The sequence below is a fragment of the Hyperolius riggenbachi genome, chromosome 4, assembly GCF_040937935.1.
Source record: "Hyperolius riggenbachi isolate aHypRig1 chromosome 4, aHypRig1.pri, whole genome shotgun sequence".
NCBI lineage: Eukaryota > Metazoa > Chordata > Amphibia > Anura > Hyperoliidae > Hyperolius > Hyperolius riggenbachi.
Window position 1 is genome coordinate 449,866,707 of NC_090649.1, and position 18,832 is coordinate 449,885,538.

The window sequence follows — 18,832 nt, forward strand, 5'->3', positions numbered from 1 at the left end:
ATAATGACTCAGCTATAATGATTCCTGTGCAAAGCCAGACTGAATGCTCAGTCAGGGATTTTATCAGGGCTGATAAGAAGCGAGCTGAACAGTGAAGAATGAAACAGAGAGCTGGGTAGGTGTTTTCTCTAATGTTCCCACTGATATATATGGTAAAATACATGAAGGTGCTTCGTCTCTGGTTCACCTAAACCGCAGCGGCTAAGTTTCATTTTCAGCGACTGAGCAAGTGGATAGCAACTGCGCCTGCGCTGCCCTGGCCACATGCGTCCTCGATCACGCTCCCTTTGCCGTGAGCGTCCTGTGCATGTGCAGTATGAGATTATCGGGTTCACTCTAATCATTTACAGCAGGTGTGGATCTTTCCTCCTTAGCTTTGATCGCAACCTTCATGTCGGATCACTAAACGAGCAATTGCTCCAATCCCCATTGCCCTCCACAAAAATGTTTGTTGCGATCATTTAAAGGATCATTCGTATTGCCATTTGCACAATTGTGAAGATGGATCGGGGAACGTTCATTCGTCGGCGCTGATCCCCAATCTATTTCTATGTGGGTACACATTTTTGGTTTGTTGGCAGGAATGGTGTTGGAAAAATGAGGACCCAATCGCTCATGACAAAGAGACCATCAATGGATAAAGTCACATGTCAGGATCTACTCCAGCCAGGGCCAGACTAGGCACGAGGCACAAGCCTAGATTCATCAGTGCGCTGGGCAGTGTCGTAGCCAAGGAGCTGTGGGCCCCGATGCAAGTTTTACATTGGGGCCCCCTAAGCAATCTACTCATAGCAATTGATACGATGCACCAAAACCTGCCAATGGCAATTACAGTGTCAGAGGTGCAGGAAGGGGATGGGGAACAGTTTGTTAATGATAACTACTATTTAAAGTATCTATATGAGTGATTATTACCAGCACGGGACCAAGAGAGGGCTAATACTGTGGTTGAGGGAGGGCTCCTTGGGGCCCCTCTGGCTCAAGGGCCCCTATTCGGTCACTACCTCTGCACCACCTATTGCTACGCCCCTGGCGCTGGGATGCGGCTGACGGGTGTTCAGTGGCGACGCTGATGTTGCCACCCACAGAGCATAGAGAGCTGGCTTGGCAGACTGGGTGGGACTGGCCGAGGGATGGGGGAAAAGAGGTGATGGCTGGGCTGGCCAAGGGATGGGGCAGGCAGCACCCTTGCATTAGGATTCAGCGGGCACACAAGCATTTGTGTTGAGATTTGCAGGGCCGGAAGAGGGTGGAGTTAATGGCGCTAGAACGTCTTTGCCTATAGGCTCCTGAGATGTAAATCCGACTCCGCCTCTGGTACATGGACATAGATTTAAATGATCACTATCACGAAAAATTGCAAAATTTTAAATTCATACACATACTTACAAGAAGTACATTACACCCAGATTAAAATGCACTATAATTCACATTTTTACTTTGTTCCTATCGCTTACAGAAGGTAGTAAAAATCTGACACGTTTTAGACTAGTCCATCTGCTAATGGGGGATTCTCAGTATTTACTGTGTTCTTTTCAAAAAAGCACTTCCTGGACAGGATCTACTCTTTTACACACTACTTTGATGGTTGGGCTGAGCAATTACCATTCAGTTAGGGCTTTTGAAACTCCTGAGAATCCCCCATGAGGAAATGGACTTGTCCAAAACCTGTCAGATTGTTACTTCAGTTCACTTCACTTCCCTGACTCTGTTCTCCTCTCTAGAATCGACCATTACCAGCAGCGGCTCCAAGCTTTATTCTTCAAAAAGAAGTTTCCAGAGAGGTTAGCGGAGACCAAACCCAAAGTGGAAGGTAACTCCCGAGACTTGTATCTGTAACGTAGACCTGCGTGAGCCTGTGTGTCAGCCATCGATTTGCCCAGATGACTGCAAATCTGCCTGTGTGTGCCAGTTCTGAATAACCTCATAAAACTTCCTGTTGTTGTCTTTGCAGCTCTTCTCATGGCCAGCAGGGAGCTGACGCGGAGTAAACGGTTAAAGCAGCTGCTGGAGGTGGTCTTGGCCTTCGGCAACTACATGAACAAAGGCCAGCGAGGAAACGCCTTCGGATTTAAAGTCGCCAGTTTGAATAAAATCATCGACACAAAGTCCAGTATAGACAGGTGAGCGAGGGGGAGGAAGCTGAGGTGATGATAAGCTGCAGAACATGTGTGCTCCTGAAGTCCTGGCCTGGGTTTAGAAACTGAGCTTGACTCCACCCCTTGACGTGCACATGACAAGAAACAGCTATAATTTCTGTGGCACCTGACTCAGCTACAGCATTTTCCTTTTGTGCCACCCGACTGGGCATTTTATAGCATTTCCAAGCGGTTTTGCAGAATTTGCGGCATTTTGTCACACACTTTTAGGAGGCAGCCTACAGAGATGCTTTGTACTTCTTAGTGTGCACTGAAGCGAGAAAAAAAATTATGATATAATGAAATAGTTTTTTTAGTACGGATAATTACTAGAACATTAGTAGCAAAGAAAATATTCTCATATTTTTATTTTTAGTAATATAGTGTTTTTCATAACATCATTCTGTACTATTTGCAGTTAAACACTACTCAGCATTCTAAATGATTTTACAGAGCAGGCCAGTGAAATTTTGACCTGTGCTCTGGAGAGAAAAAGAAAATACAATGACTCACAGTTGAGATAACAAGCTTCAGAAGACAGAGCTCTCTGTGACTTTGAAAGTGGTGGAGCTCAATGGCTCTTTTGCGTAGATAAATGGAGTTTCTTAACTCTTCATGTACTGGAAACAATATTAGAGTTATGTCTCTGCTCCTAATGTTTTATTTCTGAGCCGTATACAAGGCATTATATCATAATTTTTTTTTTCCGCTTCAGTGTTTCTTTAAAATACCCCTGAACTGAGTGGGATATGGAGGCTGCCATATTTGTTTCCTTTTAAACAATGCCAGTTGTCCAGCAGTCCTGCTAATCTCTTTGGCATCAGAAGTGTCGAAATCTGAGTCAGGATAAAAAGGACTCTGGAAATTTGGGCGCACCATGCATCGCCATAGGCTATATTGTGAATTACGGCTATAGTGGCGATCAGGCAGTAATTTGGGCACCATCAAAAGATGGAGTCCAAATTACTATAAAAACAGTGTAATTTGGCCGCCAGCAATAGCTGGAAGCCGAATTACGTATTTCGCCAGAGTCGATGGCAGCCTGCAGGGGAAATAGTAATTAACACTGCCGGGACTTTTGCAGGAGCAGGGTGAGCCATTTTACGATTTCAACCTGTGCCCACGTTTCCTGACGTTTTAATTACATAAATGCACTGAATCACACAGCTGAAACAAGCATGCAGCTAATCCAGTCAGACTTTATTATTATTATTATTATTTATTGTATTTATAAAGCGCCAACATATTACGCAGCGCTGCACAATAGATAAATGGGTTAACATACAAGGTAGAACATATGGAAACTCACAACAAAACAAGATCATGCAAATGATTTGATAACAATACAGTGTCATAGGTCAAAATAGAGACTTTTTGAGTCTACAAGAGGGGTCAAGCTGGATACATTAGGGAGGAGGTCCCTGCCAGAGGCTTACAATCTAAAGGGTGGGGTGGAGACAATAGGTGCATCTTTTGAGAGGGGGTCAAACAAAACATATTATGGTGCTAGTGCATGGGGTATGCGAGAGTGAAGAGGGGAGTCTTGAGAGCTTGTTTGAAGGTATTAAAGGTGGGGGCGAGTCTGACGGCTGGTGGGAGAGAGTTCCAGAGAGAAGGGTCAGAAACCTCTGATCTGCATGCTTGTTCAGGGTAAAAGTATTACAGGCAGAAGATCAGCAGGACAGCCAGGCACTTTATAGAGTATAGACAATACACAGAGCATTTTTATAGCAATTTTTTTAAAGCACCAGAGCTGCAGCTTTTAGAGTCTCGCTCAGTAGGCAGTAGGAGTTTGCCCAAGGTCTCCTTACTGAATAGGTGCTGGCTTACCAAAGAGGAAGGATTTGAATTTCTTCCTGGACAGGGCTCTCTCACCCTTTTGTATCTTTGAATTTGTCAGAGACAGAGCCCTTAAGTTAATCCGCACACTATTCAGCCATTGCTTTACATCGTATAAAAGGAAATAAATATGGCAACGTCCATATCCCTCTCACTTCAGATTTCCTTTAATACCACCAAAGCCTTAAAATTTTGGTTATTGACACACGAATTTGCATGTCATAGCATGCTTTTTATTGGTCCACAGTTAAGGTGCCCATGCATCAGACGATATATGGGCAGATCGACCAAGAGTCAGATCTCTGTGATCGGAGAGAGATCTGTTGGCTGCCCATACATCACAGGCCGATTCCTGATAAATTTCATGCTGAAATCAATCCGAAATCAACCTTATGACGTTGCCTTGCTGGTCAGACGCTGCCCCCCTAATATTCCATGTGCACTGTACATTACCAGTGCGAGTCCGCCACTGCTTCTGGGCTCCTCCATGCATACCGGACATGGGCGCGTCACTGGTACGTGCCCCCGTGTATGCCGGCAACCACGTGGGGCATGTGTATGGAGGGAGGACGGCACCCGGGGGCAGTAGTGGGCGTGACAGGTAATGTATAGTGCACTGGGGGGGGGGACACATTAGGGAGGACAGCGCCGGGGGTTTCGTGGCATTCGTCGCTCATCCAGATATCGCTCGCTGTTACCACCACACACCCGACCACCAACTACGGCCTGACTTCTTGCAGCATGTCCGACCCATTGATTGCATCGTTGATTGGGCACCGATTTTCATCTTATTCGATTATAAAAATTGATTGGCAGCCAAGTCGCCTGATGTATGGCCACCTTTAGTCCGACACTTGTTTAGGGAGCCACACAGGTGCAAGGTGTCTGGTAACATTATACTGTACTAGTAGACCTAAGCCCGTTAATATAATGGGCTCTAGGTCTGTGTCGCAAAACCCCCCTCCCCTCCCTGTTACCGCCGCCACATAGTCAACGCACATGCGCGTGCCCGCTCGTCACACACGTCCGCCAGCGCTCCCGCCCGGCCCCCTTCTCCCCCTGTCCCAACAACTGTCTGTGCTGCACATGCGCAGTAGCACAAACGCACAGACACAGGGCGCAACTGGCGCCAGCTGTGTTGCAAGTTGTAGCAGAGTCTTTAGCAATGCGTCTTGCTGGTTATTTTCAGAGGTTATTTTTAGTTTGGCCAGTGTTGTGACTCTTGTGTCTGTTTCAGGAACATCACCCTTCTGCATTACCTGATTATGATATTTGAGAAGACTTATCCGGACATCCTGAACATGCAGAATGAGCTGCAGCACCTCTCAGAGGCGGCCAAAGTGAAGTAAGTCCAATGTCACCTGCTCTGTCTGTCCTCTAACACTCTCACCACTTACGATGGTCAATGAGATATTAATAATTCCAGCTCACAAGTGAATCACATGCGGCTTGCTACTGGGACAATGAAAATAGTCATGAAGTGCAATTATGCATGTCAGTTGCCATCTCTGCTCACATCATCACCCATGTCCTTTCATTGGTCTCCTATCTTCTCATTGGTCCACTGGGTCAAACGTATTAAAGTCACCAGATGTTGCTGGCCAGCATTTTCAGATTGTGTAGGAAATGCCATATATACTCGCATACAACCCGACCCGTGTATAAGCCGAGGTACCCACTTTTCTCTCAGTAACCAAGAAAGGCGATTCACTCGTGTATAAGCCCCTACCCCCCCCCCCCCCCCCCCCCTCCAAAATTGCCCCTTCCACAGTAGCTAGATGTGCCCCCAGTACAAGTCATTCCTTTTCCCCATAGCCAGATGTGCCACGAGGATAATACAGCTGTTTCTCGAGATGTCACTAGATGGCGTCACAGATATGAGACAGTGATTGCCACACAGGAAGAACACTCAATCTTTTTACCACTCACACGTTGCTTTCACGCTCCACTCCACAAGCCTGGGGTCACAGGTAGTCTTTAGCAGTGCGCTCTGCACACTATGTTGCAGGGGATCCGGGGCACAGACACAGCAGGAAGCCAACTGGCAAGATCAGGTTCACTAGTGCAAGATCCTTATGCGCCTCTACCAGTAACAAAACCTGCGCCACCATCCATTCTGCTCCACTGACTCACATATAAGCCGAGAGGGTAACTTTTCAGCACATTTTTTGTACTGAAAAATTAGGCTTAGCCGCGAGTATACTGTATACAGTACTCTGCTGTGTAAATATGGCCGAAAAGTTTTTGCTGTATCCAGTGGTGGAAAAGAGAACTTTCTCTTTTTTGTTTGCTCACTAATGACTTAATTACAAGTACCTCTGATAATTTGTCCTGCAGCAGGCAATGATATCAGTTATCTTCAGTGGGCTGTAATAATGCATTTAAATGGCATCAGACCAGCTTCATGCCTGGTACACACGATGCAGTTTTCCATCAGATTGACGGGTCTAATCAATAATTTCCAACAGGTCCAATCTGGTTTTACCGTTTTTCTAGTCGATTTTGTCCAGATGTGGAAATTCAATGAGAAAAAGAAACGGAAATCGGATCGGACCTGTTATTAATTATCGATTCGACAGGTTGATAAGCTGAAAAATTGAATTGTTTATGCCAGGCATAAGGCTGTGTTCCCACTTGAGCTGAGAATGGACATTTTTAGTTAGAGAGAATCAACGTGAAAACAGTATACAGTTTCACATCTTCCACTTAGCTTAAAAACACATTTATTAAATATTCTAAAATTGCTGCATAGAAGACTCTAACCAGGGCTGGATTTACGATAAGACACTGTAGGCACGTGCCTACAGGCGCCAGATGAGGGAAAGGCGGCCCACTCCCCTCCCTGAACTCCTCCTTCCCTATGCAGAGCATACTGATCAGAGTGTGAGGTTACTCAATCTGCTCTCAGCATTCCATTGACGTGATCTCCCTTAAGTCAGGGGCATCTCTAGCTACCTAATACTGAGGTTCCTCTAGCTACCTTATACCTCTAGCTACTTAATTTTGAGGGTACTTCTAGCTACCTAATACTAAGGGGCACCTGTAGCTGCCTATGACGCCAACGGAAGTAAGTGAGAAGTGACAGCTTAGACAGCCAGCACATTTACGGTGCAGTTTGACCGGGATTAGTACATTCTTGGAGGGAGGAGTCTAAGGTGCCAGGACATCTGTGCCTATAGGCGGCTGTGAGGTAAATTTGGGCCGGACTCTAACTGTAAATGTCCATAAGAATGGATAGTATAATCTAGGCCCAACAAATATTACAAATATTAAATAGTTCACAAACACTAATAAATCTATTCTGAAATCTATTGTGTGGCACACATCAGATAGATGCCTGTCAGATTGGACCTGACAGGCATCTGACCGAAATCGATCTGATAGCCGAATCTGCTGCAAATCTATAAGTGTATGGCCACTTTTAGAGGCAGAGGATCAGCAAGACAGCCAGGCAATCTGCATTGTTTAACAGGAAATAAATATGGCAGCCTCCATATCCCTCTCACTTCAGGTTCCCTTTAAACATAAATTGCACAGAACAGAATCCTTTTCTTCAGGACAAAAACTATCATTAACCCTCCGCACTCATGACACATCAAGTTAGAACACTAGTAGCATTAAAAATAACTAGGTTGCAAAATTATGCGATTGAATAAAGGGGGTGTTAGCTTCCAAATTGGATGCATGCAATAGCATTGTGTACTAGACCCTTACACCAACGATGAGGTCTCCCCATTGATGGGAAGGGTCCCTACTCTACCTATAATCATGGTCCCTTAGCAGGATGAGCATAGCCCCTCCTTTCTAGTATGTTTCTTCACTACAAGCGACAATCCCAACAATTTGTCATCTTTTGCTTTTATTCTTGTATACTTGTTACGGGGAGAGTGGAGTGTTTTTACATTTATATTTTTCTAGTTTTTAATATTAATAATAATGGCCGCTGATTGTTCCCTCTTTCTCTGCAGCTTGTCGGAGTTAGACAAAGAAGTGAACAACATTAAGAATGGACTGAGAGCGGTGGAGGCGGTGAGTATTCCTTGACGACTTCTGTCTGGAAGGATTGTTATTGTATGTGTGTGGGGAGCGTCACACCATTGTCTTCTACCTTTATCTTTGCGGCATTTATTAAGTAATCCTTCATAGAAAGCACCTTGCTGGAGATGTCAGCACTATGCCAGAACAGGGAGAATTCTGAGCATTTGTTAATCTACTGTACACCTGTTAATCTCTTCGCTTCCCACCGGCTGCTCCTTCTTCACTTCCATGCCCCAGAATTCAGGATACCTGTGTGACGGGAGGACACACACTAAGGGCTGCATGGACCATACCATACATGACCACTTATATGGCCTCTAGTGTTAGGGCTGGTGCACACCAGAGCGGTTCTGAAGCGTTTTTTAAAACACTTGTAGGGGAAAACCGCTTGGCTAATGAAAGTGAATGGGATGGTGCACACTAGAATGGTTCGTTTTTCCACAAACACAAACTCAGGGGTTGCAGCATTTTTTAGATTTCTGAGGCGTTTCTGCCTCAATGTAAAGTATAGGAAAGTGGAAAACAGCTCTGAAATACACTAGATCAGAGCGGTTTTCCACTTTTTGTTACAGAAGCTGTTCAGTAACAGCGTTACTGTAACAATATTTGAAATCTACTACACAAAAACGCTTAAAAAAACGCTCAGAAAAAATCGATCTGAAAATCTGCTTCAAAAACTTCTGGCATTTTGCAGATCTGCTAGAGGTTTTTCTTGTGCACTGGCCCTCAGTTACATCACACAGCATCAGAAACTCTTCCTAGAGCTATATATTGCTGTATATTGGTGCATAACCCCACTCTCCCAGTGATGCTAAGCCTAAGCTGTTTCGCTATGTGGAATTCACTCTGGGAGACCAGGTATATTTTCTACTGGCTTTAAAGCTCTCATTTAAAAAAAAAAAAAAAACATTCCACAGAGCTGCACCTGACAGGGCTAAAGATGTTGCCACCTGTGATAAATTTTAAAATGTAAATCAGGGTGAGGAAAGATTTTACAACGGGCAAACACTGATTAAATAATTTCTAAATGAACATTGTTTTAAAAAAAAAATATTTATTACATTATTTTCACTACAGTTCCTCTTTAATTCCTCCATACATACTCTCTGAATAGCACAAGTCAGAGAAATGTCCCTCTGATTCCATCTCTACACCTGCTGCTTGACTTCTCCTGGGTTTATTTACATATTTACTCTACCGGTACATTATTTGCACACAAGTTAGGAGAATTAATATCTTCTTGACCCTTTCGTATCATAAGCCTCTAGGCCCATCCTGGCGTAGATGGATTTTTGCCGCCCGGTCAATTTGGCGCAGGGCGGGCCGAATGACTGTTCACCCTGCTGTCACTCAAATTCTGGGCTGCGTTAATTACTATTCCCCCTTTAGTAGTAGCAACTTGGAGGATAAGTAATTTAAGGTATGTCACCCAAATTACATTGCTGCACCACCATAGACATAATATTAAAGTGAACCTCCAGACTAAAAATCGGCTCAGCAGCACTGAAAAGGCCGGGTGTTTCTTTAACAGTTCCACAGCATCAGAACTTTGTTTCTCTTATACAAGCCTCATTTTTAGCTGCACAGAAGAAAACTGCCCGAGCATTTTTCCCCTGATACTGTGCAAAGCATGATGGGATTTCTGATGTTGTTGTTCTTGTTCTGCTGTTTTAGTGCAATTTTTTTTTTTTTTACATTTTGAATTTGACATTTGAAGCCTAGCATGTGCAGCTGGGAGGGGTAATCAGGACACAGGACAGTTGGAACTGTGTCTCCTGCTCCTTGTCACCTCCTTTCAACCAAAAAGATGACTGCCCCCATGACAAAGATGGCAGCCCCCATGAATCACAAACCTTTGGCTTTTCTTTTAAAACAGAGTGGGTAGAAAATTATATTACCTATCTATTCTAATTAACATAATTAATGTAACTTAATGACAGTATGTTTGTTTAGGCTGAAGTTCCCCTTTAATGTCTATAACGGCGCCCGGGTATGTAGTGACAGGGACCCCCAGTTTAGGTAGTAACATGTTCCTCCTAGTTTAAGTAGGGACAGGAGCGGCCGGGGGGAGGGGGCAGACGCCCCAATTTGCCCAACGTGCTGACGCTTATTCTTTAGGGACACATTTTACTACCAGTAAGAATAAGTTCACAAATACTTTAAAGTGCAGTTTGCCTTTTTATAGGCTCATTGGGTTCTGAAGGTTTATAATTTTGGCTGAACTTGATGGACAACTGCTTCTTCCAGCCTATGTAGCAATGTGTTTGTATTATGTCATTATTAAGTTCTCCGGTTCTTCTGTAGTAGTCCATTAGTGGTCTTCACTCTCGCTAGAAACCTCACATTTTGATCCATGTCCTACAAGCTTCAGAACACTTTGTTCAACAACCTGTGGAGAATTTCCAGTTGTGGTGAGATAAATTAGTCTTTGGAAACAAGAAACATTCTATTTCTCCAAGCCAAGATGTGCCTCAGAAATTCTCCAGCTGGTTGATGAGCGGCGGGAGAGGACTCTTGTAGATAAACATTGAAATAGTGGGCAGTGTCCTCACTGCTGGGCCAGAGTCTTGTGCAATAGCTGGAACCATGGAAGTTCTTGTGGTAGGACTCATTATCTCCTCAAAAATACAGCAGCAATCTTTTTAACCATCTACAGTGAGGGGTAAAAAGGACTGAACCGAGGTTTGAGACAGATTTCCCAGAAAATGGAAATACTAAAAAACATGATTGTAAATGGCTCATTTGAATAATTCCACTGTTAAAATAATCTCGTACATTACCACATCTCCATCTTAGCCAAGCTATCGTATTGCAAAAGAGCAGCATGTAAAGGTGTCGGCATGTGGCTGTGATAATTCTTGAGTTTTATATGGTATTTCAATATTTGGGCTCGAATTCTGGTTGTGACCATGGGATCACCCTTACCTGCTGCAAGCACCACCCCTTCCTGTGTTAATCCCCACCCCCAAGGAGCCGCTTTGTAACAACTACTGTGCTAACCTAAGAGTCTAGAACACACAGAGAAGTAAATTAAAACCCACTATATTTACAGTATGTATCATAAGACATCTTGCCAATGGAGGGAAGGGTGATTCCTAGTTATGTTCTCTTTGTTTGCGGTATGGGCAACTAGACTGTTACCCAGGGCACCACCTGCAGGAGAGGCCATCACAGAATTGTGCTTTTTTCCCTGTTGGAGGGGATGGGATGGATGTTAACTGTAATGGTGTGCATCAATTTAACATATAGCCAGCTTAGTAATTAGAAAGAAAATGAAGTGGCCGCGAATGTATCTCAACACCGTACCTCCCAACTTATTGAGATACGAAAGAGGGACTCTTAAGCCCCACCCCTGGCACACCCCTAATCACGCCTCTGACACACCCCTACTCACGCATACCATGAAGATTTCATATGAAAAATATTTTGTTTTAGAATTCAAACTACACCGGTCCTTCTATCCTGGTAGGAGGAAAGACCTCATCTATACTGTATTTATTTCCTTTTAAACCCTACCAGTTGCCTGGCAGTCCTGCTGGTCTATTTACCAGAAACAAGCATGCAGCTAATCTTCTAAGATCTGACAATAATGTCAGAAACACCTGATCTGCTGCATGCTTGTCCAGGGTCTATGGCTAAAAGGATAAGAGGCAGAGTTTCAGCAGGCTAGCCAGGAAACTGATGCTGCTTAAAGAAACCTGTAACATCAAAAAGTTCCCCTGGGGGGTACTCACCTTGGGAGGGGGAAGCCTCAGGGTCCCAATGAGGCTTCCCACGCTGTCCTCCATCCCTCGGGGGTCTCGCTGCAGCCCTCCGAACAGCGACAATGTAAATATTTACCTTCCCGGCTCCTGGGCAGGCGCTGTGGCGGCTCTCAGCTCCGAAATAGGCGGAAATACCCGATCGCCGTCGGGTCTGCTCTACTGCGCAGGCGCAAGTCTCTGGCGCCTGTGCAGTAGAGCGGACCCGACTGAGATCGGGTATTTCCGTCTACTTCGGAGCCGAAAGCCGCCACAGCGCCCCCGCTGGAGCCTGGAAAGGTAAATATTGAACAGGCTGTCGGATCTGTCGGGCCGCTGTTCGGAGGGCTGCAGCGAGACCCCCGTGGGACAGAGGATGGTGTGGGAAGCCTTATTGGGACCCTGAGGCTTCCCCCTCCCAAAGTGAGTACCCCCCAGGGGAACTTTTTGATGTTACAGTGTCTCTTTAAAAGAAAATAAATATGGCAGCCTCCATATCCCTCTCACTTCAGTTGTCCTTCAAAGGTGAGTGAGTGGCGGATGTGTTGAGCGAGGGAGTTCCAGAGGAGGGGAGAGTATCGAGAAAAGTCTTGGAAGCGGGAGTGAGGAGAGATGACTAGAGAGGAAGGCAGGAGAATATTGTTAGTAGAGGGAAGATTGCGTGTAGGGTGTAGGATTAAGCTTTCACCTCCTCCCTAAAACCCCCCACTACCCCCCCCCCCCCCTTCCTCTCTGGGATTCCATAAGCCGTGAAAACGGACTTCCTCCCAGGCCCTCTGGAGCTGAGTGTTAGGGGAGGAGAAGTCACAACACCCCAATTCTCCATCACCCCCCGTGCATTAAATGGCGATCATTGTGCGTCCAGCGCTGGGAGAATGGCGTTTCTGTACCGCGGCGCAGGAGGCGAGGCTGCGGGCTAAACGTATTAAGCTCTGCAGCAATTATCGCGGCTGCTCTGTGAAAGGCGAGCTCTGACTCCCCATAATTGAATTATAATGGCTGGTTAGTAGCCATTATCATCTGGCGGAAAAAAAAAAAAAAAGAATGGCTTCATTCTGAGCCACAGATCCGCTAATGAGCCAGGAGGGCGTGTGGCTCGTAGCGCAAGGCGGCGGAAGGGAACGCAAACATCCAGAACAAATTAAAGCCGAATGAGGCCCACCTAGCTGGCGAACGGTGTGAGTGTGTGTCTTTCATTCGCGGCGGCCCATGAGATCGCGATGGCTTTCCTGCAGTACAACAAGACCCTTGTTCTGTGCGGGGGCCATCTGTACATTACATAACGGGGGAGGGGGGGGGGGGCTGCCACATACGTTATGCTGCCTTTGTCAGCACAGAATACATACGTCTCCACTGCAAGCTCTGCTTTCCAATATCGTAAACTGCAAAACTAAAGTCCAGTGTTTACTATTTGCATGTATAAAAATATGCATGTAAAATTATATTAGCATAAACACTTGATTTTGGAGTGTAAAAGTATAAACGTATGGCTGCAGCAACTCACAGGTGCCAAGATATAAGGGCCTGTTCGCACTTGAACGGGAATCGTGCGATTCCCGCTCACTATAAACTGCTAGCGGTTTTTAAAATCACTTAGCACATGGTTTGCTATGGCAGTGTTCTTACTGCCGCGATTGCTGGCGTTTTGCGATTAGCGATAATCGCAAACACGTTACATGCAGTGTTTTGGCGGCGATTCTTGAGCAATCGCGATTAGCATGTATGGAATCGCTAATCGCGATCGCTCCCAAAATGTTACACTGTCCAGTGATTTTTATGCATTAATCGAGGAAAAATCACTCCAGTAATCGCTAGCGTTTTGCGATTTTAGGTGTGAACGGTACCTAATAGTTTTGAATTACATACAAAATAAATGTTACAGATTGCCCAGCTAGCTCATGGTGAACCAGAACTGCTAGGAGTGTGTAAGGGGCTAAAAAGGACCAAAAAGCCCTCTTAGGCTGGTGCACACCGAGCGGCTTTTTGGACGTTTTCAGATCCGCTTGTGGCTGCGGATCTGCTTGGTCAATGTATCTCAATGGGGTGGTGCACACCAGAGCGGGAGCCATTTTGCAGAAACGAAAAATGCCTGGGTGAGGCATTTTTTGGATTGTGGATGCGTTTCTGCCTCAATGTAGGAAAAACGCAAACCGCTCTGAAAAACTGCACTTCAGAGCGGTTTGCCAGGCGTTTTTTGTTACAGTAGCTGTTCAGTAACAGCTTTACTGTAACAATACAGGAAATCTACTACACCAAAACCTCTAGACAAAACCGCAAAACGCTAGCTGAAATGCTACAGAAAAAGAAGAAAAAGCGTTTCAAAATCTGCTAGCATTTTGCGGATCTGCTAGCAGGTTTTGGTGTGCACCAGGCCTTACTAAACATTTGCCTTCTTAAAACCGAAGGTTACATAGTTACATAGTTATTTTGGTTGAAAAAAGTCATACGTCCATCGAGTTCAACCAGTACAAAGTACAACACCAGCCTGCTCCCTCACATATCCCTGTTGATCCAGAGGAAGGCGAAAAAACCCTTACAAGGCATGGTCCAGTTAGCCCCAAAAGGGAAAAATTCCTTCCGGACTCCAGATGGCAATCAGATAAAATCCCTGGATCAACATCATTAGGCATAACCTAGTAATTGTAGCCGTGGATGTCTTTCAACGCAAGGAGAGCATCTAAGCCCCCTTTAAATGCAGGTATAGAGTTTGCCATAACGACTTCCTGTGGCAATGCATTCCACATCTTAATCACTCTTACTGTAAAGAACCCTTTCCTAAATAAATGGCTAAAACGTTTTTCCTCCATGCGCAGATGATGTCCTCTAGTCCTTTGAGAAGGCCTAGGGACAAAAAGCTCATCCGCCAAGCTATTATATTGGGAGCTGGGAAAAAAGGGCGCATGCCGCTAGTGGACAAAAAGGGCGCCGCCATTCACTCCCATAATAAATAGCGTTTAATGGGCGCCGGGTAGGAAAAAAGGGCGCCGGAGCTAAATAAAGTTTATAAACGGCGCCAGGAGCTAAATAAAGTTTACAAACGGCGCCCGGAGCTGTTTAATGATTTATAACTGAACTTGTGGTGATTTACGTTTATAAAATGCACCCGTGCCGAATAACGTTTATGAAAATAATAAACATATTTATCTTATTTAAATAATTAAAACATTATTTAAAGTTTTATCCCTTACTGTTTGTAAAACATTATTATTCACAAAATAAAGCGATCAGTACGTAACGTAAATTGCAAAATATTTTTTTAATCCACAATTAGTAAAACATAATTATCCACATAATAAAGGGGGGTCTTAGGTTTAGGCACCAACAGGGGGGTCTTAGGTTTAGGCACCAACAGGGGGGTCTTAGGTTTAGGCATTAACAGGGGGGTCTTAGGTTTAGGCACCAACAGGGGGGTCTTAGGTTTAGGCATTAACAGGGGGGTCTTAGGTTTAGGCACCAACAGGGGGGTCTTAGGTTTAGGCATTAACAGGGGGGTCTTAGGTTTAGGCATTAACAGGGGGGTCTTAGGTTTAGGCACCAAGAGGGGGGTCTAGGGGTTAGGGGTAGGTACAGGGAGGGTTACTTAGGCACCAACAGGGGGGTCTTAGGTTTAGGCACCAACAGGGGGGTCTTAGGTTTAGGCACCAACAGGGGGGTCTTAGGTTTAGGCACCAACAGGGGAGTCTAGGGGTTAGGGATAGGTACAGGTAGGGTTCTGTGTAAGAGTAGGCTTAGGTATAGTTTTAGTAAAATTTTAGTAATAATTACTAATGTATTACAACACTTATTACGAACGTAGTTATATTTATATCATCTTTATAAACAATATTTTCAGATTTTATTATAAGAACAAACCATAAATGACTGTTATTCACAATAATATACAATTATAACAATTAAACATATATTATTGGTTTTTTTATAAACGTAATTATAAGTTTAACTTTTGAAACAGGGAAGATTAACGTTTTCACAATTTCCGATTTCATAAACATTATTTAATGATTTATAATTTTGTTAAACATTATTTGTAAACGAAATATAGCACACTATATTTATAAACCCTATTAATGATTAATTATTATTTAGAGTTTACACCCCGCGCCCTTTTTGTCCAGGCGCCCTTTTTGTACGTACGCATTATATTGCCCTCTGATGTATTTATACATGTTAATTAGATCTCCTCTAAGTCGTCTTTTCTCTATTTGCAGTTATTCCAGTTGGAGTGAGCTCTGAGGTGTCCCACAGTCCTTCACTGGCAAATCAGCTCTTTGTTGTCCCTGAAAGCTAAACACGCCTCCAGAACCGCTGGAATGCAATGATGTATCAGCCTGTCCTAGGACTTTTGTTTTACCACTAGCTTGCTGGGTAATCTGTAACTCTGGTTGTTTCAAGCCCTATCCCATAGATGCACTGATGAGGATCAACCTACCCAAAACAGTCTGCATGCATGTTGGAGTATTGTGACTCTGTACAATTAACAAGCTGACACACCATTGCAATCCAGCAGTTCTGGAGACGTTTTTAGCTGGAATTTGTGTGATTAGGGGGCATCCTTCTTTGGGAGCACGGGCACGTATTGCTTACCCTCCTCAATGGCACTATATAATTAAAAATGGTTTGTAGTTTTTGGAAGCTAATGGGTTTATTTACTATTACAGTATTATTTTGATATGGTGTGATACCCTGGATTACGTGTTTTAATTGTTTTTATATATTTTGTTACCTATTTGATACAATAAAGCTTATTTTCATTATATATACTCTGGTACGGTTCATATGGGGACGTTTCTTTGTTGTGGAAACCATGGTAAAATAAGAGGACATGTCTGCTTTTGGAGGACGTCTGGTCACCCTATGTGTGGATAGACTGGGAAGCGTAGGCTCTTCGGACAGAACAAGTTACCCTTGTTCAGCCTGATGAGCACAGACCCCGATCTGCCATCATCTCAGCGTGTGATTCTCATTTCCAACTATGGAGGAGTTGATCAAGAGGGACGGTAGTCATTATAACGTAATGAATAAAATTGCTTATTTTTCTACAATATTCATGTATTACTTATTTGCCCGTTTTAAAATTGTTCCTCTCCCTGATTTACTTTCTGAAATGTATGACAGGCCGCAACATCTTTAGTCCTGTCAGGTGCATTTCTATGGAATGTTTCGGAGAGTTCTAAAGCCAGCAGAAAACATACCTGGTCTCGCAGAATTTTCTGGGAGGAGAATTCCATATAGCTAAACAGCCTAGGCCAGGCATGGGCAAACTTGGCCCTCCAGCTGTTACGGAACTACAAGTCCCACAATGCATTGCAGGAGTCTGACAGCCACATTCATGACTCATAAAGGCAAATGCATTGTGGGAGTTGTAGTTCCGTAACAGCTGGAGGGCCGAGTTTGCCCATGCCTGGCCTAGGCAAAGCATCACTGGTAGGGTGGGGTTACATACCAATATACAGCAATATATAGATATAGGAAGTGTTTCTGATCCGAACACCAGGATATTTCATGTAAACATGGTTATTCAGAATAATTTACTGCATTCCACTATATGTCGTTACAGTTTCTCTTTAAGGTAAACCGCAAGTTATTTCATCAGTGCTCAGAGAGGCCACGTTCTGTCATTATAATCACAAGCTCCGCTGGAGTTTAATTTGATTTTAATGAAATCCTCCTGAGCCTCGTGTAAGGAGATTGCTGGAGTTAATGAGTGGCTTCAGGTGCCTTTGTGGGACAATAGGAAACCTGTTCTGAGGAGGGTTTGGGAACGGCGCTGGCGTCGCCGGGTCACTTATTCCGGATCAGGGCATGTTAATGGAGTCATAATGCGCTGCCAGATTACTAGGAATATCTCGCTAGACTTCAGTGCGCAAGAAAACTACCTCTGTATGATAATAATAGGTTATCCGTCACACGCCGAGACCCGCTTACTAAACTCCAGAAGTGATGAGTGTAAAGCTGTCCAGGCACGTTACAGCTATATAGTCACCGCAAGACCCCGGAAGATGGATCAGAGGGAAACGCGGCGACAGACGATCCAACGAACAATCATTCCCCAATCGATCCATCTTCCGCAATCAGGAATGTAGGAACAAGCAACGGATGAAAACATACTGTTGAATGATCGCAGTAATTAACGTAAGGGGGCCAATGGCGTTCGGAACAACCGTCCACAATTGGATCCATCATGGTGATCTGTCAAAGCGAATGATTATCACGTGCAATCGCCTGTCGTTGAACATTGTTTAACGAGCTTTTGTTAAACGATGTTGCGGGATATTGCAAAAAATCGTTTGTTGAGCAAAATTGTTTGCGTAAAAATCATTTATTGAGTACGGGACTTTAGTTTGCTGCCCAATCTGAATCTGATCAAAGAGGGATTGATTTTCCCCTGATACCCTACACACAGATTTTCAATGGCTTTAACCATGAAATCTATTGGAAATCTATTGAAATACAGCATTGCACTGTATTTGTCTGATACAGAGCAAGCTTTTAATCTAGGGGTTAGCAGATGAGCCTCAAATTGTAGCTAAGACAAATCATATTGTACTGTATTAACTGTATACGATGTCATTGAAGCCTCCAATAAATAAACAAAGCCAGCAAGTGCTTTAACTCACCAGAGAACAGCCAGAACTTAAATACCTGTTATAAGTGGAGCTGGACTTTGATATGCCTTTAGGTATTTAGACTGTAATCAATCCTTTCTCTTCCCACCAGGAGCTGGAATATCAGAAGCGGCAGTACCGCGAGCACGGAGATCGATTTGTGCCAGTAATGGGGGACTTCATCACAGTGGCCAGTTTCAGCTTCTCAGAACTAGAGGACCTTCTGAGTGAGGCCCGGGATAAGGTACATAATGATATAAACCTGGTTGTTCCCCATCCCTGAGGAGCTCACTAGATTACATGAATATTACCCTGGTTATTTCCTTCCCCGGAAGAGCTCACTAGATTACTTGGATATGACCCTGGTTATCTCCGCCCCTGAGGAGCTCATCAGATTATATGGATGTTACCCTTGTTATTCCTGGTCCCTGAGAAGCGCTCTAGATTACATGCATATTACCCTGGTTAACCC

General features: G+C 44.3%; 1 protein-coding gene across 6 annotated transcripts in view; it reads left to right on the top strand.

The window, feature by feature from the left end:
• Nucleotides 1-18,832, top strand: part of DAAM2 (dishevelled associated activator of morphogenesis 2) — a 290,157-nt gene that overhangs the window by 251,366 nt on the left and 19,959 nt on the right. For all 6 annotated transcript variants that reach the window (XM_068232717.1, XM_068232719.1, XM_068232718.1 and 3 more), the window contains 5 exons: nucleotides 1,725-1,813; nucleotides 1,955-2,123; nucleotides 5,215-5,322; nucleotides 7,946-8,006; nucleotides 18,473-18,604. In XM_068232717.1, the coding sequence (XP_068088818.1) occupies nucleotides 1,725-1,813; nucleotides 1,955-2,123; nucleotides 5,215-5,322; nucleotides 7,946-8,006; nucleotides 18,473-18,604 (559 nt within the window). The remainder of the gene's footprint in view (nucleotides 1-1,724; nucleotides 1,814-1,954; nucleotides 2,124-5,214; nucleotides 5,323-7,945; nucleotides 8,007-18,472; nucleotides 18,605-18,832) is intronic.